Source organism: Cydia amplana, chromosome 14 (assembly GCF_948474715.1).
Source record: "Cydia amplana chromosome 14, ilCydAmpl1.1, whole genome shotgun sequence".
NCBI lineage: Eukaryota > Metazoa > Arthropoda > Insecta > Lepidoptera > Tortricidae > Cydia > Cydia amplana.
This window is the reverse complement of record NC_086082.1, coordinates 6,234,590-6,258,794: the sequence shown is the minus strand read 5'-3', so window position 1 is coordinate 6,258,794 and position 24,205 is coordinate 6,234,590. Positions and strand designations below refer to the sequence as shown.

The 24,205-nt window shown below is 37.2% G+C and overlaps 3 protein-coding genes across 3 annotated transcripts in view; 1 reads left to right on the top strand and 2 right to left on the bottom strand.

The window, feature by feature from the left end:
• Positions 1-1,497: 1,497 nt before the first annotated feature.
• Positions 1,498-24,205, bottom strand: part of LOC134654027 (runt-related transcription factor 3) — a 50,062-nt gene continuing 27,354 nt past the window's right edge. The window contains exons 3-5 of the mRNA XM_063509416.1: positions 24,021-24,137; positions 22,140-22,325; positions 1,498-2,729 (exon numbers count right to left, since the gene is read on the bottom strand). Coding sequence (XP_063365486.1) covers positions 2,113-2,729; positions 22,140-22,325; positions 24,021-24,137 — 920 coding nt within the window. The 3' untranslated portion in view covers positions 1,498-2,112. The remainder of the gene's footprint in view (positions 2,730-22,139; positions 22,326-24,020; positions 24,138-24,205) is intronic.
• On the top strand, positions 7,934-8,792 carry LOC134654040 (uncharacterized). Its single transcript, XM_063509436.1, has 2 exons — positions 7,934-8,114; positions 8,379-8,792. The coding sequence occupies exons 1-2, from the start codon at positions 7,934-7,936 to the stop codon at positions 8,783-8,785; spliced, it is 588 nt and encodes a 195-aa protein (XP_063365506.1). The 3' UTR covers positions 8,786-8,792.
• On the bottom strand, positions 14,547-15,430 carry LOC134654039 (uncharacterized). The gene is made up of 2 exons (XM_063509435.1): positions 15,220-15,430; positions 14,547-14,955 (listed from the first exon to the last, which is right to left on the bottom strand). The coding sequence occupies exons 1-2, from the start codon at positions 15,401-15,403 to the stop codon at positions 14,549-14,551; spliced, it is 591 nt and encodes a 196-aa protein (XP_063365505.1). The 5' UTR covers positions 15,404-15,430; the 3' UTR covers positions 14,547-14,548.

The window sequence follows — 24,205 nt, the reverse complement described above, 5'->3', positions numbered from 1 at the left end:
TGTTGACAGTGTTTGAAAGATATACGGTAGTTCAACCGAATAATCCCGCATGTGATTAACATTTCTAAGTACATATTAGTTCTCTTAATCTGTCCTGCATAAGACGATATTTAAAGCCTAGAGGCCGATTCTGACTAAACAATTTGTTTTTTATTTTGTTGTGATACGACTCACCGTGCGTCTCACGCTTACCAATAAGCGCGAGCGAGATGTCTGATGACCTATATGGCTCCCAAGCCCCAATATATTTCGTGCGCATCAATCAGCGTCAAAGTCGTGTCATAACAAGGTCGTAACCTTACAAACCATTAAATCATAATTGGCTTCCTAGTCTCAAAATGTTTATAGGGTAGTAAAAAATACTCAATGAGGTACTTGTAAATTTATTAATTTCAAATTAATTCCGCTACTTGCAGTAAACAGAATATATTAACAACAATTCATTCAAAATTATACCATTATATAATTACATGTTATATTTTTGAATGATAAGTCATTATGCGCTTTGCAAAGTAAGTAAATATTATAAAAACATATAGAATGTATCTAAACTAAATAATAATGATTTTATATTGCACTAAATAAATCTAATCAATGATTAGCTAAATTAAATTAACATATATTTGGTTCCGGCTAGGCTGGTACAATAATTTTGTAAATTATCAATAATTATAATATAATAACTTGTGTTTAGGTTCATAACTAAATACCTACATACTTAATATCATCAGGTGACAACCAAAACTCACAAATTACTAAAAATTAATTAAACAAAAATAAACCTTATTTTAAGTGATAACATGTTTCACTATTGATGGCTATGAACTTGTGGTGGTAATTAATGAGTTTTGATTGTCACCTGACGATATAAATAAGGAGGAGAGTCAAGTCCAAAAGCATTTAATGTGTCCTAAAAATGTAACAATCTCTTATGTGTTCTTTGTCGATGTTGAATTTTATCCATCTATTTACACTTGACTGTACCTATTCAATCAACATAGCTTTTATAAGAAACGCTGAGATCGATAAACGATAACTTGAAACAATATCAATATGACACTGAAGGAAAAACATATCTACTCAAACTAAAATGGTATCTACAATACTACAAATAAAATTATGTGCCTCGGCAATCTTCCGTGAATCTTCAAGGGGTCGTGTGGTGTGGTTCCAGATCCAGTATGTTTGTACGAGTTCCATATATGTACATAAATAACTTGCATGAAACTTGTACCATTTTAATCTGTACCTTTTCACTGGATACACACTTAGTGAAGCCATTTTTACCATGTCATTTGGACACAGTATCCAAATCTTAACATAGTGTCGGCGACAATCGACACTGTGTCGCTCTTTCAATCGATTGTTGTTGTAGCAAAATAAATGGAAATGTTATTTGACTTCACATTTTAATAACTCGCCTTTGTAGAAATAGGTTTCTCATTCATTCATTCATTAAATATCCATGTATCTGTCGTTGCTGAAGATATGTAGACGAAGAGTGATGAGGCGCTTAACTTTATAAGTAGCAGCGTACTGTACAACTATGGACTTACGTCACATTCCCAACAGACAGCGTCTCTTAGTCTATCAGTATACATCTACTCAACGTTATAATTGCACATCTATTGCACTTAACATTACGCATTTACAACAATGTATTCACAGATTCTTATTTACAAATTACATTTTTGAATAAAATTCAAAAACTCACGACTCTACTTTTGAATCAATGAAATCAAAGTCGTATAATTTTAGGACGGGAGCGAATTTCAAAGAACATACAATTTTACTAAACAAATTTACCCGTACGTTTTTGTATTTTACACTTAATTACATTATCTATCATAATAATTAACATCCGAATTCTATTTCGTTGCAATCGTATTGTTTAATTTTATTGACAACTTCTTTCTTCTGTACATCGACATGGACTTTTCGAAAACAAACTGCCCGTTTGCTATGTTTAATAAAAAATATTTTGATCATTGCTCTGAACTGGGATATTTGCTTAAATATTTCTTATTAACCAAGAAATTCACGTATCTACACAGCACTGCACAGTGTCCTTTACGGAAACGTCGCTTCAAAGAAAGAAGCGTCAAATTGACTTTAGTAAGGTCGCCAGACAGTATTGCTGTCTGGTTGTGGGTTTCCCCGCTGTCCAAGATTATTTACTCTGCCATCCTCCCCTCTCGCCGCGGCGGCAGCACAAGAATTCCCTCCACCGAGCAATAGCTCTTGCCCGTGATTCCCGTGCTGTCTATGATTGTTCGTCGTTGAGGATATTTGATCCATCATAGTCTGTAGCTCGTTGTGGTGGTTCTGCGTCGAATGTATCGAGTTGGAGTGTAGAGGATGGAAGTTGTGCGTCTGGTTCGCTGCTGTATAGAGTTGGCTATATAGTAGACTTGCTGGTAGGACAGGATATAAGGAGTTGTTACAGTTACTGCTGCCGTAAGAGGAGTTCTGACTGCCCATTATGGAAGGGAAATTAGAACTGTTGGTGTGATTGGCGATGTTTGTGGTTGTGTTAGATGTTAGTAGGTCGTCTTGTACTGGGCTCTCCGGTTGCGAGCTGTTGTCGCTGAGGGAGCGCGGGCCGGTGGAGAGGCTGTAGTCGGTGTTGTTGTTGTAGCGGGGCAGGAGGCTGGGGTGGTGCGAGGGCGATGACCCCACGAGCCCGGACAGCTGTTGGTCCAGATCTACTGCCGTCGTGTCGGGAAGCACTGCCGAAAGAAAACTACGGTTAGTATTACCAAAGTACGGTTAGTAGGCCAAAGTTAAAACAGAGATTCGAGTAATCAAATTCGCTCGATTAGAACAGAGAAAATGTATACTAAGTCAGGCAAGTCAATAGTTTTTTGAGATAGGCGAAACCTAAATTCGACATATTTTATTGTAAACTTGACTTGACTTGGACGTGTCGTACACAGTTTTCTAGTATGTGTCGTATAAACAATAATGTGAAAAGTGGTGACTCGCAATTTAGATCTACCTGACTAAATTAACATTTAGTACAGTCACCAGCATAAATATATGACTGTGGGCAGCCGTGCAAAAATATCTGATGCTCCATTGGAGGCATAAGTATATGACGACACTACCTCGGTAAAAATATGTGATGCTTTGTGGCCGGCAAAAATATCGTTAGTCTGTATCCGCATAAATATCGGATCGGGTCGCTTAAAAATATTTGATTACTCATAAAAATCAAAATTATCTGATTGCTCTCATCTGGCATAAATATCTCTCCAATGTGAAAGCAAATACATCGGATGGACGACGGACCGCCTATTATAATATCTGACACATTGGAAAATCATAAATATGTTATCGACCTTCAAAAACGAACCATACATGTTTGGGCCCGGCCACATGTGCGCGTTGCGGCGCCGCCGCCGCCGCGCGGCGCGGCACCGCAGAAATCTGCGGCGCCGCAAACCGCTCTGCGGCGACGCCCGCCGCAACGCAAAATTTTGCGGTGCCGCGCCGCGGCGCCGCAAAGCGGTGCGCGTCGCCGCGCGCGGTGCCGCGCGCGGTGCCGCAGAGCGATGCGCGGCGCCGCGCGCGGTGCCGCAAAGCGGTGCGCGTCGCCGCGCGCGGTGCCGCCGAGCGGCGTGCGATGCCGCACTGCATAGTAAAGAATAAAATTCGACTACCAGTGTTTGATCAGACATGGATCCCTTCACACATGTTCTGCTCTTGCTGTTGTTAAGAAGGCGCAGAAATAGAAAACAATCGAGAAGAAAATTTTGGGTGAACCCATATCTTCGTATAATGAATGAAAATGGAAATCATTTCAAAAGAAAATACGAGGCGTTGAAGATGACTGAAAATAAATTTATTAACTATTTTCGAATGTCTGTGCCGTGTTTTGAAGAACTTTTATGCAAAATATCACCTCGAATAAAGAAGAAACACATATTTAGAAGACCCGTTGGGCCTCTGGAGATGTTGGGATTAACAATAAGGTAAGAAATGATAACTATTTTTGTATATAAATTATTTTAATTCTTTAGACCATAATTATTAGGAAATTTTCAATAGGTAAATAAAAAAAAAACATGTAGGTATATAACTATATAAGTCTTTTACAAAATCAACATTATATATACTACTACTATGGTTAACATTGATGTTAATAACTTATATTATACCTTATTATAAGATTGCCGTTATTAGGAGGTACCTATATAAAATATGTTTATAATTGTGGCTAACTAAATCAAAAATCAACAACTTTTATTTTTAAATCGTCATTTTTTATATACTAACATGACTATAATTTCTTATTCAAAATACTATTTTTACATAAATATTTTATGAAAATCAAAAACTTCCATGAAAATACAGTGGAACCTCGATAAGGCGAATTCCTCGTTAACGCGAAATAAAATGCCATTCCCTTCCCTTCATAGTCCTAAAACTCCATAACTCGAAATATTTAACCTCACCAGACGAAGTAAAACGACGAACGACGATTCCCTTCACGACTATAACTCGAAAAAGATAATAAAACTGTACTTTCTCAGTTTCTACAATTAGCTCTCTCTAACACTAATATTTCGTGCGTGTTTTATTACCTCTGTAACTCGAAACCTCTTTAAGACGAATAAAACCCCACAAGAACTTTCCTAAGTCGGTGCCCTCTATAAGACAAATCCTCCTCGTTAACACGAATTTTTTGGCATTTCCCATGAGATTCGTGCTCTGGAGGTTCCACTACATACATAACTGTAATCGTTACTGAAAATCACCACTTATAATTCTAAAATTAATGCCACCACCATTTTACAAAATGATAAAGTTTTCTTAGCGCGTAAGTAGCGCTATATTTTAATAATTTTACAAATGTGTAATCACAATTTCAACAATCGCTTATATAAATATAGCTATACTGATTTCTTGCTAATTCACCAACTTTCATATATGCTTAATAGGTATATAATCTCAGAAAAAAACAAGTTTTCATATCGGTACAGTCGAGTTCACAAACATCTTTACAAGTCAACATTCCAAAAATAATAATATATATAGGGATATATCTACAAAAATCAACAATCGCTTATATAAATATGGCTATCATGATTAGATACTTGCTAAATCACCGACTTTCATACAGGCTTAATATATCTTAGAAAAATCAACAGTTTCCATATAGTTACAGTCGAGCTCAAAAACATATTTACAAATCAACATTCCATAAATAATTTACACACCTCTAATGGCTCTAATACAATGACAATCAGGTCACGTTGATTTGTAAAGCTGTTTGTGAACGCAACTGTACATACGAGTACATATAAATAAAAGTCTCAATAAAAATAATATACCTAATCTATGTATTATACTACAGAAAATTACCTTTTTTGTATAAACAACAAAGTCTTAATAAAATCAAATTTTAGTAAAAGTACGTACTTACTCTAATTTACCTATATGTGCTTCCTATTATTTTTTTAAGAAAAATCAAATTCATATTCATTGTTTGATTGACTGTCGCTTTCGTTGGAGACTGGTTCTACAGGTGTTTGTAAATAATTAGGACCTGATGAAGGGACTGTTGGTGGATGATTATTAAATGTTTGTTGGGGTCTTTGGTAACCGGATTCGTATGCTGACGAGTTGGGTCTTGGGTTACCATCTTGGTAAGATGAGCGGACTTGGTAAGACCTTTGGTAACTATTTTGAAATGAGCTATGGTAACTATTTGGTGACCGTTGGTGGAGATCAGTGAGTACTTGTAAGACGCGACTTTGAAATATTAAAGTTTGATGATCGTCTAATTTGTTTAGCGACGGTAAAATAGCTTTGAAAAACGACAGATGTCTATTTTCTGCCTCTTTTAAGGCCTGAAGTATGTCTGACTCAAATTGGTCGGTTGCTTTTCTTTTCCGAGAACAAGGCTGGTACCGAGATCTTGCAGTTTCATCTTTCTGGCCATCTTCGTCACTTTGGAATGTAGGTATAAGTAACTTGATATATTATTATTGTAATACATATAAGGAGAGGCATGTAATATGACTCTCCTCCATATTAGGTTAGGAATGTATCCATATACGGAGAGTCATGTAAGATGACTCTCCTCCACATAAGGAAGGGAATTTAGGTCATGCTACTGGACACCATCCACGTGTAAGTCTCCCCACCTAAACACGTGTAACCTAAATTCCCTTCCTTATGTGGAGGAGAGTCATCTTACATGACTCTCCGTATATGGATACATTCCTAACCTAATATGGAGGAGAGTCATATTACATGCCTCTCCTTATATGTATTACAATAATAATATATCAAGTTACTTATACCTACATTCCACCTTCTATCTTCCTACTTATCTTCTTCTTCTTCTTGCGTGAAGTGGGTCCCATCGTTACAACTTTCTTGGTCCTCAACTATGCTCGAGTCCGTTACGTTTGCAGCATTTTTTTTAAAAAACATGAGTTGCTTGTAGAAATGGTACTCTTTGACTTTTGTTGCACCAGCGCCCGATTTATTTAAACTTTCAAGCCTTTTTGCGTATTTTGTGAAATTGTCTTTCATATTCTTCCATTTTTTTAACACCTCGTTTCCTGAAAAATAAAAACCATTTAAAACATTTTAAATTGTCAATAAACAAAACATCTCTAATTCAGATTATTAGTGACTGTTTGCAAATTTTCGACCTTTGCATTAAATTACACATGTACTATAATAATAGGAAACTTTATTAGTAAATATCACAGTCTAACTGGAAATTGTTGCATACGATATTCATTATCTTAGTTTCTTTTTACATATTTATTTATTTATTTGTTTCCTAGTTATGACATTTAAACTTTTTTTACACATTAGGTATCTAATAAAACATAATCAATAACAAATTTACAACAAAATGTATATAATTTGTACTGGACGGTTGTTGTCACTTTGTATGGCTGCGTAACTATATTGGGTCAACCAAATCTTGTCAGTAGAAAAAGGCGAAAATGTAGGTGCGAAGGGATATCGTCCCATAGAAATTTTTAATTTCGCGCCTTTTTTTACTGACAAGATTTGGTTGACCATCTATATTAACTTGCATATACGAGCCCCGGTGCATATGTTTTCGTCTAGTCAGACCATTTTTTGAGGTTCTCGCGTTTGTACAAACATAATGTTTTAGTTTCAAAATCACTAATATTTAATTATTATACTAATGTAGTTTAATTTTATATGGTAATATTCTACAATAACTAAATCCAAATACAAGAAATACCGTTTCTACTCTAATGAAAAAAATAACGATTTTTATTTATTTGACGGGTACCTAGTAATATAACAGATGTGATAAGGGCTATTACTAGGGAAAGCAACACGGCTCTGCCAATGTACTGACAATTTTGTTTCGAGCCCATGCATGCAGCAAAATTTTTTCAGCAATAAAAGTCTCCTGCAATTTTATTATACGATCAAAATAAACTAGATTAAACATTACTATTATGGTTCCCATTGCTGGGTCATTTTATTTTCATGTGTAAAATGTATTAGAATAAACCAAATTGTTGTGTGGAACTAGACGAACTAATTTGCATCGGGGGTCGTATAACTAATACAACACATAAGCGCTGGTGGCCTAGCGGTAAGAGCGTGCGACTTGCAATCCGGAGGTCGCGGGTTCGAACCCCGGCTCGTACCAATGAGTTTTTCGGAACTTATGTACGAAATATCATTTGATATTTACCAGTCGCTTTTCGGTGAAGGAAAACATCGTGAGGAAACCGGACTAATCCCAATACGGGCCTAGTTTATCCTCTGGGTTGGAAGGTCAGATGGCAGTAGCTTTCGTAAAAACTAGTGCCCACGTCAATTACTGGAATTAGTTGCAAAGCGGACCCCAGGCTCCCATGAGCCGTGGCAAAATGCCGGGACAACGCGAGGAAGATGATGACAACATATAACTAATACATGCATGCATACAGATTATCGTGGAAGAAGTACAATCGGAAAAATAGTTAGAGAAGTCTGTCAAGCTATATGGGAAACCCTTCTAGGTGAAAGTATACCTAGAATAACAAAGAATCTACTAGAACAAATCGCGGATGAGTTTTTTAAAAATACTAACTTCCCCAATTGCATTGGGGCCCTGGATGGTAAACACATTCGAATTTGTAGTCCCGATCACAGTGGCTCTCTTTTTTTCAACTATAAAGGTTACAACTCTATAGTGTTGCTGGCACTTGTTGATTCCAATTATAGATTTGTATATGTGGACATAGGAGCTTACGGCAAGGAATGTGATTCCACAGTTTTTCACAATACGAAACTGAATGAATTATTACAACAAGGCCAGCTTCCCGTACCAGCAGCAAAGACGTTACCCGGTTCTCAGACGTCAATTCCCCATGTATTTGTAGCAGACGAAGGCTTACCTTTAACGAATAACATAATGCGTCCATATCCAGGAAAACACTTGACTATACAACAAAGAGTTTTTAATTATCGCTTGAGTCGCGCAAGAAGATACGTTGAATGTACTTTCGGTATTCTAGCAAATAAGTGGCGCATTTTTCATCGACCACTGAATGTCCAATATAACTTTGCAACAGATATTATAAAGGCATGTTGTGTTATTCACAATTTTGTTATTAGTAGAGATGGAATTAAACAACCTGAAGAACTACTGATTGACGACGGTTTTTCAGATTTACATCATTCAACAAATTATATGTCCTCGACAAACCCAGTTAACATAAGAAATGAATTCTGTAAATACTTTTCTAGTGATGTGGGAGCCCTTAGTTGGCAATTAAGTAAAATATAATTTAATATTAGTATATTTAGGTTTTATTTCCATTCGCCTGTACAAAACTATGTATTAGCTTAGTATACTTGTATTGTATTATCCACTTAACACTTAAACATATTTGGAAGATGAGTTTCCATGCTACATATATGACTAATATGACAACAACTATATAAGAAACAGGTAGTAATAATGTTTTAAATAGTTTATTAATATTTCTTATCCATATGCCTATAAATAAATGAGATGAAAAGATTCAGGCAAAAAATGCCACGTTGTACCACTGTCAGTTTTCAAAGACTATTTCACATTACATCTTGATGGCAGGGCTATAACCGCGAACATTGAAGTTCGTAAATTTCAAATACCTATCTCATCTCTGTCACTCTAATAACGCCTCAATTGGCGTAAAAAATAAAGATTCCCTAAATTAGCGAACTTCGGTGTTTGCGGTAGGCCCTCTGTAGTATTAACAACCGGCAATAAGTTATTTTTTGCTTGAAAACGGGACATTGGTAAATTAATTAGGTAAGTAGGTATAATATTAATCAGTAACAAACTTCTCACATTTTACTAATTTTATGTATCTATAGGTAAAAACAAGACAATCGATGTAGGTAATCTATGTAGTTAGTTGGCTAACTCTGGAACGCGCAAGTGGCCCTTAACGAAATGAATAAATAGTATGCGAAATAAATAAACATGCTTACCGATTTTTGTTTTTTCTTTATTAGTTTGCTCGTCAAACGTCGGAAAAATGCTTCGGCAGACCTCCTTCCATGCACTATTTTTCTTATCTTTGTCTTTATACTCTTCTATGGTTTTATCCCAGAGAACTGGACGTTCCTCTACGAGAGATATCAACAAATCATTATCAATATTATCAGCCATCTTCCCCAAAAGTAGACATGGGTAACTCAGGAGTGATAGATAAAAAAGATATATATCTTTCTCGTTTCATGAATCACTCTTCTTGTCTTTACGAATCCGAATGTATCAGTATATTCGTACCTCTCACTCCCTCGGCAACGATTTACTAAAGCGAAAGCGATAAGCGATGTCTCAGTCGCGCGACTCGCGCGTCGACCGAAGTAACATGAACGAGCGACAGCGTTCGTTCGGGCGGATTCGGAGTTTCGGACGCGTCATTCGCTTCGCTATTCCGCGGGAACGAGAAGTCTGTCTCTCTCTCATTCATAAGATGACGCAAAGTCAGCAAGTGCCGATACAGTTGTGAGCGGGGCAACTGATACGCACGGATATAAAGATATAAAAGAGTGATACATATCCCAGTGATAAAAAGATATATATCAATCTTTTCCCTCTACTGACACATTTCGCCCATGTCTACCCAAAAGCAGCGTAGGCACTGACAAAAAAACATCGCATTGGGAACCGGTGTTAGCAAAAGTTTGCGCGACGTTGCCTGCCAGTGCATTCACGGGACGCGGCACCGTACCGTGCGTCGGCCGCCCGGCACAACGCCGTGTTCCTGCACGACGTGGCAACCAGCATCTCCACGGCGCACATGGGACATAACATAAGATCTAAAGGGAGTAGGTATATTATATTTGCTGTATTTATTTACGCCTTATAGGTAGGTACTATTTTTAGATTAAGTATATACTTTATATGCCACTTTTAGCTTGCTCAACGGCCTTGAAATTTTGAAAACTTCATACGAACCTAAATTTACAAATGTGTGTTTTGCAGTTTTGCCTAATCTGATGTTTTTATATGATCAAACTATGCAATTAATAAAATATTATTTTAAGATTAAATTAAATAAATCCAAGATTTATTTGAACCCGATATTTAATTTTATACCTGTGCCACACCATGAAACTCTTCGAGCACGTGTTCGACTCAAGGCTCCGGCAAGCGTGCACGGTCTCGGAATGTCAGTAAGGGTTTCGTCCTGGATGTGGCACTATATAGATCCCATCTTTGCCCTAAGAATGCTAGTCGAGGCCTACAGAGTAAAGAAAAAGACCTTGCATATGGCTTTTCTGGATCTGCAGAAGGCTTTCGACTGCGTACCGCGCCAGGTAATCTGGTGAGCTTTGAAGGAGAAGAATGTGCCATAAACCTATATTGACTTTATCAGAGACATGTGCTTACCACAACTCGGAATCCATAGTAAGGACCGCCGTTCTTCTTTTGTGATCAAGCATAAGAACCATTTTCTCAAATCACAGATGAGCATTATTCAAATAAATAATAATTCACGATTTATTCGCGAATAATTTATCCGCGTATAAATCATTAGAGCGCTTCTCAAATTATTAATGATTTATTCGTTATTTCATTTGAATAAATCAACGAAATACATTTAAGTTGTTTGGCTTATTCTATGCTAATAACAAAACTAATGTTTATGTTTAATATGACTTGTATTTACTGTGTATTTTTTCTGACACGTTAAATATTGTTAAGAGTTAAAGGATAAGCAGGTAGTATAATAAACAAAATTAGCGGGAACAACGAATTACTTACGCACACCGTTAGGAGGAACGAAGTTAGCTAGAACGTTACTACGTTCTAGCCTGGCCTAGAAAGAGAGCTATATATAAAAGAGTAAGAAAAGAAAGCAGAAAGCAAACGGGGACTGGAACCTCAGGTGTATGAGCTTTCTCTGCCAAAAATGTGGGAGGTCGTGCCGCTCACACATTGGCCTCCACAGTCTGGTGACCTTAGAAAGAGATCTTAGAAAAGCGCTGTAGTAGTGCTGTAGTAGCGTTGATCAAGTAAGTTAATAAGTGACTATTAACCATTTGATTACTACTGTAGGTCCATATCCCAACAAAAACATAAATGTGAAATGAGAGCCAAGTTCAATATTAAGAATATGTGTCGTTGTTATTGATCTAGATAGAATGCCAAGATCTGTGCTGTGTAGAAAATCCTGAAATTATAACGGATTTGACTTGGCTAGTTTTTACCAACAAACCAAATTTTAGAAAAGTAACATAGATTAATATAATAGCCTATACGTAAAATCTAGCCAAGACAAATCCTTTATAATTTCAGGATATTCTACACAGCACAGAACTTGGCACCTATCTAGATCTCAATTCTTTTGTCGGCGAGTCAACAACGACACATTTATTTTTAATATTGAACTTGGCTGTTATTTCATTTTTATGTTATTGTTGGGATATCATTACTTCTTGTTCAGAAATTACTATAATATTCATCATGAAACCAGTTTGCCTAAGCTGAAAAGGAGACCCCGGCTAATGCGCGGTCAATTATCAAAAGTTTCAGTTTCCAGATTTTTTTTTTGTACATACATATACCCATCTTCCACTCCCTGTTATTTTAGCGTAGTCCAGATACTTGCATGTGATACGGAATCGAAGGCTTTTTTATAGTCTATGTATGCGACATATAGAGCTCTCCTTCTCTCTTGATATTTTTCAATCATAATCTTTATATACACCTAATAGTCTACCTTGATGCCAAATATCAAGTTTCTAAGTGATCTAGAAGTGGGTTAGGTTTTTGGTCTATAAGTCTTAATTAATCTAATAATAGGCTAGATGACTAATTTTTTTATGGTATCAATCGATCGGGTTTGTTTTTAGGATCAAATGTCTATATTTGCATTAAAGTAACACAAAAGTCAGAAATTATAGTCAAAGGCCGACAGTCGCATTTCACTCGCGTAACGCCCTATACAAAACGGCCAAGGGCCGTGACGTCATCGCCCATCTTGTAGTATGGACAAAACAAGAAAATTTCGTTTTTGTCGGTGAAATATTGCGTTTATGTATATATGTAGTTGCTATACAATATTTTTTTGGATGAAATGTAAGGAATCGAATTTTGAAAAAAAAAACTTAAATTTTGAAACTTTCAGGTCCTGTATTTTTGTAATTTTTCAATATTTTATTTTAATATCCACATTATTGTGATAAATTGCTCGTTTGCTATATATTTTACTAGATTTTGTTATAAAATTCAACATGTGTCATCATCCCTATTATCAATATATTGTAGCCAATAAGCCTGATTGTGATAATAGATCGATCGCAACGTCGGGCCGTGCTCGTTGACATCACCATCCCCCATGATGAGAATCTCGTGAAGGCCGAGAATTACAAGTGCAGTAAGTACCTAGACTTGGCTCACGAGATAACCGCCATGTGGGATGTTGATTCGACGATCATTGTCCCGATAGTCGTTTCAGTGAACGGTCTAATAGCGAAGAGTCTCGACCAACATCTTAAGATACTCTCGCTAGGTGGTTGGATCAAGGGTCAAATGCAGAAGGCGGTGATCTTGGACACGGCGCGAATAGGCCGCCGGTTCCTCTCTCTGCAGCCCTGACCACTAATTTTAGAAAACCAAGCAATATCCGTGAACCGTGAAGTTCGGTTTTAAGTGTAGTAGTAGTAAGATTAAGTAAATATTGACAAAAACTATGCGTTTTAACTAAGTATGTACGTTCAGTTCTAATTTAAGTACAGTGTTTGATTTGCTTGTTAATTATCGGTCACCATAACATGGCACACATTTTGTTAAAATATATCTTATTATTTCCGAGTAAAATGGATGTGACATAAGGACAGACGGACGGACGTAGGTACCTAACGAAACTAAAAGGGTGTCGTGTTTGCCACTATGGCTACGAAACTCTAAAAATAGTACCTACCTATAAGGCGTAAATAAATAGAGCAAATATAATATACCTACTCCCTTTAGATTTTATGTTATGTCCCATGTGCGCCGTGGAGATGCTGGTTGCCACGTCGTGCAGGAACACGGCGTTGTGCCGGGCGGCCGACGCACGGTACGGTGCCGCGTCCCGTGAATGCACTGGCAGGCAACGTCGCGCAAACTTTTGCTAACACCGGTTGCCAATGCGATGTTTTTTTGTCAGTGCCTACGCTGCTTTTGGGGAAGATGGCTGATAATATTGATAATGATTTGTTGATATCTCTCGTAGAGGAACGTCCAGTTCTCTGGGATAAAACCATAGAAGAGTATAAAGACAAAGATAAGAAAAATAGTGCATGGAAGGAGGTCTGCCGAAGCATTTTTCCGACGTTTGACGAGCAAACTAATAAAGAAAAAACAAAAATCGGTGAGCATGTTTATTTATTTCGCATATTATTTATTCATTTCGTTAAGGGCCACTTGCGCGTTCCAGAGTTAGCCAACTAACTACATAGATTACCTACATCGATTGTCTTGTTTTTACCTATAGATACATAAAATTAGTAAAATGTGAGAAGTTTGTTACTGATTAATATTATACCTACTTACCTAATTAATTTACCAATGTCCCGTTTTCAAGCAAAAAATAACTTATTGCCGGTTGTTAATACTACAGAGGGCCTACCGCAAACACCGAAGTTCGCTAATTTAGGGAATCTTTATTTTTTACGCCAATTGAGGCGTTATTAGAGTGACAGAGATGAGATAGGTATTTGAAATTTACGAACTTCAATGTTCGCGGTTATAGCCCTGCCATCAAGATGTAATGTGAAATAGTCTTTGAAAACTGACAGTGGTACAACGTGGCATTTTTTGCCTGAATCTTTTCATCTCATTTATTTATAGGCATATGGATAAGAAATATTAATAAACTATTTAAAACATTATTACTACCTGTTTCTTATATAGTTGTTGTCATATTAGTCATATATGTAGCATGGAAACTCATCTTCCAAATATGTTTAAGTGTTAAGTGGATAATACAATACAAGTATACTAAGCTAATACATAGTTTTGTACAGGCGAATGGAAATAAAACCTAAATATACTAATATTAAATTATATTTTACTTAATTGCCAACTAAGGGCTCCCACATCACTAGAAAAGTATTTACAGAATTCATTTCTTATGTTAACTGGGTTTGTCGAGGACATATAATTTGTTGAATGATGTAAATCTGAAAAACCGTCGTCAATCAGTAGTTCTTCAGGTTGTTTAATTCCATCTCTACTAATAACAAAATTGTGAATAACACAACATGCCTTTATAATATCTGTTGCAAAGTTATATTGGACATTCAGTGGTCGATGAAAAATGCGCCACTTATTTGCTAGAATACCGAAAGTACATTCAACGTATCTTCTTGCGCGACTCAAGCGATAATTAAAAACTCTTTGTTGTATAGTCAAGTGTTTTCCTGGATATGGACGCATTATGTTATTCGTTAAAGGTAAGCCTTCGTCTGCTACAAATACATGGGGAATTGACGTCTGAGAACCGAGTAACGTCTTTGCTGCTGGTACGGGAAGCTGGCCTTGTTGTAATAATTCATTCAGTTTCGTATTGTGAAAAACTGTGGAATCACATTCCTTGCCGTAAGCTCCTATGTCCACATATACAAATCTATAATTGGAATCAACAAGTGCCAGCAACACTATAGAGTTGTAACCTTTATAGTTGAAAAAAAGAGAGCCACTGTGATCGGGACTACAAATTCGAATGTGTTTACCATCCAGGGCCCCAATGCAATTGGGGAAGTTAGTATTTTTAAAAAACTCATCCGCGATTTGTTCTAGTAGATTCTTTGTTATTCTAGGTATACTTTCACCTAGAAGGGTTTCCCATATAGCTTGACAGACTTCTCTAACTATTTTTCCGATTGTACTTCTTCCACGATAATCTGTAAATTCCATATCTCTGAATGTGCTCCCAGTCGCCAAAAACCTGAAAATAAATGTTTCATAGGTTACATATATGCATGTATTAGTTATATGTTGTCATCATCTTCCTCGCGTTGTCCCGGCATTTTGCCACGGCTCATGGGAGCCTGGGGTCCGCTTTGCAACTAATTCCAGTAATTGACGTGGGCACTAGTTTTTACGAAAGCTACTGCCATCTGACCTTCCAACCCAGAGGATAAACTAGGCCCGTATTGGGATTAGTCCGGTTTCCTCACGATGTTTTCCTTCACCGAAAAGCGACTGGTAAATATCAAATGATATTTCGTACATAAGTTCCGAAAAACTCATTGGTACGAGCCGGGGTTCGAACCCGCGACCTCCGGATTGCAAGTCGCACGCTCTTACCGCTAGGCCACCAGCGCTTATGTGTTGTATTAGTTATACGACCCCCGATGCAAATTAGTTCGTCTAGTTCCACACAACAATTTGGTTTATTCTAATACATTTTACACATGAAAATAAAATGACCCAGCAATGGGAACCATAATAGTAATGTTTAATCTAGTTTATTTTGATCGTATAATAAAATTGCAGGAGACTTTTATTGCTGAAAAAATTTAATTTTCAAAAACGTTGTCCAAATCATATTGTCCTCTCCTACAGCACTGCTGCATGCATGGGCTCGAAACAAAATTGTCAGTACATTGGCAGAGCCGTGTTGCTTTCCCTAGTAATAGCCCTTATCACATCTGTTACCCGTCAAATAAATAAAAATCGTTATTTTTTTCATTAGAGTAGAAACGGTATTTCTTGTATTTGGATTTAATTATTGTAGAATATTACCATATAAAATTAAACTACATTAGTATAATAATTAAATATTAGTGATTTTGAAACTAAAACATTATTTTTGTACAAACGCGAGAACCTCAAAAAATGGTCTGACTAGACGAAAACATATGCACCGGGGCTCGTATATGCAAGTTAATATAGATGGTCAACCAAATCTTGTCAGTAAAAAAAGGCGCGAAATTAAAAATTTCTATGGGACGATATCCCTTCGCACCTACATTTTCGCCTTTTTCTACTGACAAGATTTGGTTGACCCAATATAGTTACGCAGCCATACAAAGTGACAACAACCGTCCAGTACAAATTATATACATTTTGTTGTAAATTTGTTATTGATTATGTTTTATTAGATACCTAATGTGTAAAAAAAGTTTAAATGTCATAACTAGGAAACAAATAAATAAATAAATATGTAAAAAGAAACTAAGATAATGAATATCGTATGCAACAATTTCCAGTTAGACTGTGATATTTACTAATAAAGTTTCCTATTATTATAGTACATGTGTAATTTAATGCAAAGGTCGAAAATTTGCAAACAGTCACTAATAATCTGAATTAGAGATGTTTTGTTTATTGACAATTTAAAATGTTTTAAATGGTTTTTATTTTTCAGGAAACGAGGTGTTAAAAAAATAGAAGAATATGAAAGACAATTTCACAAAATACGCAAAAAGGCTTGAAAGTTTAAATAAATCGGGCGCTGGTGCAACAAAAGTCAAAGAGTACCATTTCTACAAGCAACTCATGTTTTAAAAAAAAAATGCTGCAAACGTAACGGACTCGAGCATAGTTGAGGACCAAGAAAGTGACGAAGATGGCCAGAAAGATGAAACTGCAAGATCTCGGTACCAGCCTTGTTCTCGGAAAAGAAAAGCAACCGACCAATTTGAGTCAGACATACTTCAGGCCTTAAAAGAGGCAGAAAATAGACATCTGTCGTTTTTCAAAGCTATTTTACCGTCGCTAAACAAATTAGACGATCATCAACTTTAATATTTCAAAGTCGCGTCTTACAAGTACTCACTGATCTCCACCAACGGTCACCAAATAGTTACCATAGCTCATTTCAAAATAGTTACCAAAGGTCTTACCAAGTCCGCTCATCTTACCAAGATGGTAACCCAAGACCCAACTCGTCAGCATACGAATCCGGTTACCAAAGACCCCAACAAACATTTAATAATCATCCACCAACAGTCCCTTCATCAGGTCCTAATTATTTACAAACACCTGTAGAACCAGTCTCCAACGAAAGCGACAGTCAATCAAACAATGAATATGAATTTGATTTTTCTTAAAAAAATAATAGGAAGCACATATAGGTAAATTAGAGTAAGTACGTACTTTTACTAAAATTTGATTTTATTAAGACTTTGTTGTTTATACAAAAAAGGTAATTTTCTGTAGTATAATACATAGATTAGGTATATTATTTTTATTGAGACTTTTATTTATATGTACTCGTATGTACAGTTGCGTTCACAAACAGCTTTACAAATCAACGTGACCTGATTGTCATTGTATTAGAGCCATTAGAGGTGTGTAAATTATTTATGGAATGTTGATTTGTAAATATGTTTTTGAGCTCGACTGTAACTATATGGAAACTGTTGATTTTTCTAAGATATATTAAGCCTGTATGAAAGTCGGTGATTTAGCAAGTATCTAATCATGATAGCCATATTTATATAAGCGATTGTTGATTTTTGTAGATATATCCCTATATATATTATTATTTTTGGAATGTTGACTTGTAAAGATGTTTGTAAACTCGACTGTACCGATATGAAAACTTGTTTTTTTTCTGAGATTATATACCTATTAAGCATATATGAAAGTTGGTGAATTAGCAAGAAATCAGTATAGCTATATTTATATAAGCGATTGTTGAAATTGTGATTACACATTTGTAAAATTATTAAAATATAGCGCTACTTACGCGCTAAGAAAACTTTATCATTTTGTAAAATGGTGGTGGCATTAATTTTAGAATTATAAGTGGTGATTTTCAGTAACGATTACAGTTATGTATGTAGTGGAACCTCCAGAGCACGAATCTCATGGGAAATGCCAAAAAATTCGTGTTAACGAGGAGGATTTGTCTTATAGAGGGCACCGACTTAGGAAAGTTCTTGTGGGGTTTTATTCGTCTTAAAGAGGTTTCGAGTTACAGAGGTAATAAAACACACACGAAATATTAGTGTTAGAGAGAGGTAATTGTAGAAACTGAGAAAGTACAGTTTTATTATCTTTTTCGAGTTATAGTCGTGAAGGGAATCGTCGTTCGTCGTTTTACTTCGTCTGGTGAGGTTAAATATTTCGAGTTATGGAGTTTTAGGACTATGAAGGGAAGGGAATGGCATTTTATTTCGCGTTAACGAGGAATTCGCCTTATCGAGGTTCCACTGTATTTTCATGGAAGTTTTTGATTTTCATAAAATATTTATGTAAAAAATAGTATTTTGAATAAGAAATTATAGTCATGTTAGTATATAAAAAATGACGATTTAAAAATAAAAGTTGTTGATTTTTGATTTAGTTAGCCACAATTATAAACATATTTTATATAGGTACCTCCTAATAACGGCAATCTTATAATAAGGTATAATATAAGTTATTAACATCAATGTTAACCATAGTAGTAGTATATATAATGTTGATTTTGTAAAAGACTTATATAGTTATATACCTACATGTTTTTTTTTATTTACCTATTGAAAATTTCCTAATAATTATGGTCTAAAGAATTAAAATAATTTATATACAAAAATAGTTATCATTTCTTACCTTATTGTTAATCCCAACATCTCCAGAGGCCCAACGGGTCTTCTAAATATGTGTTTCTTCTTTATTCGAGGTGATATTTTGCATAAAAGTTCTTCAAAACACGGCACAGACATTCGAAAATAGTTAATAAATTTATTTTCAGTCATCTTCAACGCCTCGTATTTTCTTTTGAAATGATTTCCATCTTCATTCATTATACGAAGATATGGGTTCACCCAAAATTTTCTTCTCGATTGTTTTCTATTTCTGCGCCTTCTTAACAACAGCAAGAGCAGAACATGTGTGAAGGGATCCATGTCTGATCAAACACTGGTAGTCGAATTTTATTCTTTACTATGCAGTGTGGCATCGCACGCCGCTCGGCGGCACCGCGCGCGGCGACGCGCACCGCTTTGCGGCACCGCGCGCGGCGACGCGCACCGCTTTGCGGCGCCGCGGCGCGGCACCGCAAAATTTTGCGTTGCGGCGGGCGTCGCCGCAGAGCGGTTTGCGGCGCCGCAGATTTCTGCGGTGCCGCGCCGCGCGGCGGCGGCGGCGCCGCAACGCGCACATGTGGCCGGGCCCTTTGGTATAGAGCCGTAAATTGTATGAAGTGATTTGACAATTCACGAAAAGAGTGCAGACTTGTCATTGTATATGTCTGTCTCACATTATATTCTATCATCGATTTGACGGAATAAAATGGATATAATTTTTTTGTAAATTTGAACGTATTGCAATCATATCATGAATCTAGTATATAACTGGATCTGGCATGAGGGGTGGGGGAAATGACCGAACGGGATAGTCTTATGTATCATTCAGTAGGAGTGGCAGCGAAAGCGCTATTATTGTTTGTCCTTGTCACAGTCCACAAGTTGACTTCTTTATCATTCTTTTTTATGTAAGAAGGAGGTTTATTAGTTTTATTACACATCTTGTACTAAAAGTCTACCTGAATTATGTCACAATGTAAAATTGGAAATGAAATACGTGAGATAGACATATGCAATGACAAGTCTGCACTCTTTTCGTGGATTGTCAAATCACTTCATACAATTTAAGGCTCTATGCTATCCAGGTATGGTTCGTTTTTGCCGATTGATGACATATATATTTCATAATTTCGTGTCAGATATATAGGCGGCCCGTCTGCCATCCCATGTATTTGCATTCACAGTGGAAAGATATTTATGCCAGATGAGAGTAATCACATAATTTTGATTTTTATGAGTCGTCAAATATTTTTAAGCCACCCGATCCGATATTTATGCGGATACAGACTAACGATGTTTTTGACGGCCACAAAGCATCACATATTTTTACCGAGGTAGTGTCGTCATATACTTATGCCTCCAATGGAGCATCAGATATTTTTGCACGGCTGCCCTCAGTCATATATTTTTGCTGGTGACTGTACAATACATTCTGTAAGATGACATGAAATAAGTTAATGTCTGATCTAAAACCAATTTAAAACAGACTTTTAGTCACTTTTTACCAACTCTCGTCTCAGAAAACTTCACAAAATGTAAACCAACATCTGTTGTTGTTCTTGGCTTCCTACATTTCCGAAAATACAGTGGAATGTTTTGTTAGCATCGTTTAATATGGTGATATTTTTCACGTCGCGCGGCGGGCACGCATCGGCGATAAATTCATCGGACGATCGGGCGCGTCCGAGCGCCTGTAAATTATAATGAGAGTCGATTTAGAGTTTGTGCACACTGTTGACTCGCTTGCGGCTATGAATCCGCTTACGCGTATGGTGCAGCGGGCGATAAATTTATTGGAAGATTGGGGGCGGGGGACGAAGAGAGCCGATTTAAACTCTTCAAACGCTTGTTACAAACTTAATGTAAATAATTATTATACAAGAATATTGTTGCTTGCAGCTTAAGTAAATTCTACATACTTACAATAAGTTAGCTTTAATGCTTAAGAATAAAAATGCAATTTCAAAATTGAGCTGGAATTGAAGATAACAACCCCGGTCACTGGTTTTATGGCGTACAAGCGTGCCATATGTACGAGTATGAGTGATGTTTGGAACGTCATATTCCGCTCGTGAAATTCAAATATCTTCTTTTAATTTAATCTTTTGGCAGTGGGGAGACACTCCTGAATTCTGGCAAACTGGGCTCCGTTCGGCTCAGCATTGCTCCGAGCAATTATTATGGTTGACACAATTTGACGTCCCTTTGCGTGCACGACCACAGATAAGATAATGAGTTGAATTTTGACAACCCTAAATAACCGAAATGGATGGTGCCATAAGTTAGAAAGGGACATCATGATTCGATCCTGAATCGCTGTCAAACTTAGGTTTTGTAGGAAGTGTCCTTTCTGTACGGTAGTATTATTACTTATTCTGTGCTTTTGCATGGGCAGTGCATTCGGTAAGTATGTCCTGAGCCTTACGTCCGCTGCGCCGGCGGCCAGGACGCGCGGGCGGGGGAGGGGTGTATCAAGGAGGATGTCGCTCGTAAAACATGTTGGTGCGTTTTATTTCACCCTTTTGGTTTATTATGGATGAATTACGCCTAACCTTGCATCGTAAATCGATCATTATTGGCTAACTTTAGAAATCAGTTAGGAGAAAGTTTGAAGAAACATATAGTTTGGTTGCAATATGTGAATCATTTTCATCGTCATCGTCATTGTCTTCGCAGTTTTTAACTCAAAACTACTTTTTAGAGACATCTTTTTAACGCATATTTCTGGAAAAGAACGTAGCTTCTAGTAATATTGTGAAAATGTAGAAAAAGGGACCTAGTTATCTGTGATATTAGTGCTAAAATCCTGCGAGGGTGTTTGGTCAAGCACGCTCCCGCCAAACCCTGACGCTGGTTGTTTAAACTGTGGTGCAGTACAGCCGCACAGGACGAAAGGTACGAAGGGTAAGCGCTCGTTTCTGTAGACCACGACTACTACGAGTCTCTATCAATATTATAGAAAAGAAAATGCTGTAAAAAAACTCAATAAGGGACCTGGTTACCTGTATTATTAGTGCTAAATTCTTGCGAGGGTGTCTGGTCAGGTACGCTTCCACCAAACCCTAAACGAGTCTCTATCAATATTGTAGAAATCAAAATGCTGGAAAAAACTCAATAAGGGACCTGGTTACCTGTATTATTAGTGCCAAAGTCTTGCGAGGGTGTCTGGTCAGGAACGCTTCCACCAAACCCTAATGCTGGTGGGTTGAACTGTGGCGCAGTGGGGGCCGCACAGGACGAAAGGTACGCAGGGTATGCGCTCGCGCCTCCGTAGCCCCAGTGCGAGTTGCTTGAGCTGAGACCGAATTGGCTCATGTCTGTGGGGAAAATAAGGAAATTAGTATGTGTTAGATTTAAAAAATTTGTTACCGTGAATCGATATCACCTTTTATCTTTTAAGTGTTTGTCTGCAAGGGGAGGCAAGTATCTATCTTACAAGTTGATTTATCAGGGCTTATAATTTTAAGTCTGGTATCAGAGGGCTTACAGCAAGCCACGTTCGACGTGTCGCCTACCTGTCACACTTACGTGGGAATTTACAAGTGCGACAGAGAGGCCCTCTGGGGTATCAGGCTTAGAACCATACACATTGACTCATAAAAGTAATTCCTAAGTGCACGTGCTAGGATAGAGTACTTCTTAGTACTCTTCTTAGTGAAATAAATGATATTTTATTTTATTTTATTTTTTATTTTATTTAGTAGCGAGTATACAATATCAGCTACTACCTCCCGAAGCACAGCTTCTAATATGCGCTATGCATCAGAAGCAGCAAACATACGGCATGCAAACTGTCAATAATATTCATAAACAATTGAAAATCCAATCTCCAGCCAACAAAACGCAAGTTATACTGCCAGCCGGCAACAACACGCGCATAGAGATATCCCGCTCTCGTCCAGTTTATTTTTCCGGGAGCATTACCGGCTTTTATTTTTCGGTATCACGGTTCCGTTTTTGGCCGGCGATCGGCGGAGTCGGTTTTTATACGATACGCGCCCGCCGCGTCGATTTGTGAATGTTCTTTAGCCGTTTTGAGCCGCCGGTTAAGTTGTTTTGGGGGCAGCCGGATTTTAGCGGTGCTTGTACGTGCGTCCGGATTCCGGTCGGATTTTTCGGTGCTGATTGAATCGCGCTTATATGGTTTGGCTGCTCATTCAGTTTTGAGCGAGTGATAAGGTTTGAGGTTAGATTGCGTTTTCATTTTTCGGCTCGGCTGCGCGTGACGTGTATTTGAACTGCCAAATATTGCAAAGTATTTTTTTCGTTTCTGTCTAGGTAAGGTAAAAGTACTGGTGCTCGACGCGGTACCAGTACATGTCATCTTGAAACTTAAGTCATTGTCAATAGAGGTGACAGCAGGGTGTCATTTATTGGGCATTAGCATGTCGAGCACTAGTACGTTTACCTTATAATTTATCTTAGTTTCTTGTTAGTTTATGTTTGCGATTCACACAAAAATACAAAACAAATATTCTTTATATTGCACCAAGAAATGTATGTACCTACATAAAAATAAAGACACCGGCGCTTTTAACTCGCTAAAGAGTGATCTCTTCCAGGCAGCATAAAAAATTATACTAATTTACATTCAAACTTCAAATTTTGCTCTGCTTTATGTCGGGTTTCTCACGCTCATTTTTCATTAAAAATTCCTTAATTTTTATGCCTTTGAAAAATAAACTTGCCAAAATGTGGTCATGATGAAGTGTTTTCTTTCTTTTTCTATTTTGTAAAAATCTGTGTGACTATTTTATCTGTCTTTGTAATTTTCCATTTTTCCCTGGATCGTTTTTTGTATGTCATTGTTGTACTTTGAATTTGTGTGTATTGTGGCAAACAAATAAATGGACTATCTATCTATCTATCATGAAAATTTAATAACGTCCACCTTAGGCCCATAATCGCTTATTTACCTTTTACCAGCCTAAGAAAATTAGATAACAAGCGCAATAAAGCAAAAGCCGCAGACAGGTCAGGCTGGACGCTAATTAGGGTTCAATTACACTTACTTTGGCAGGTGGTGATGGGCGGCATGCGGAACCCGCCTAGCGGGTCGGGCGGGAAGGGGAAGGGCCGCTGCCCGAACGCAAAGTGGAACTGCTGTTGCTGCCCTAGAAGCGAAAGCACTATCAGTACGATACTAGCTGCTCTTTATAAGCAGCATTCAGGGTTAAATATAGTCTAGTGCGACCCG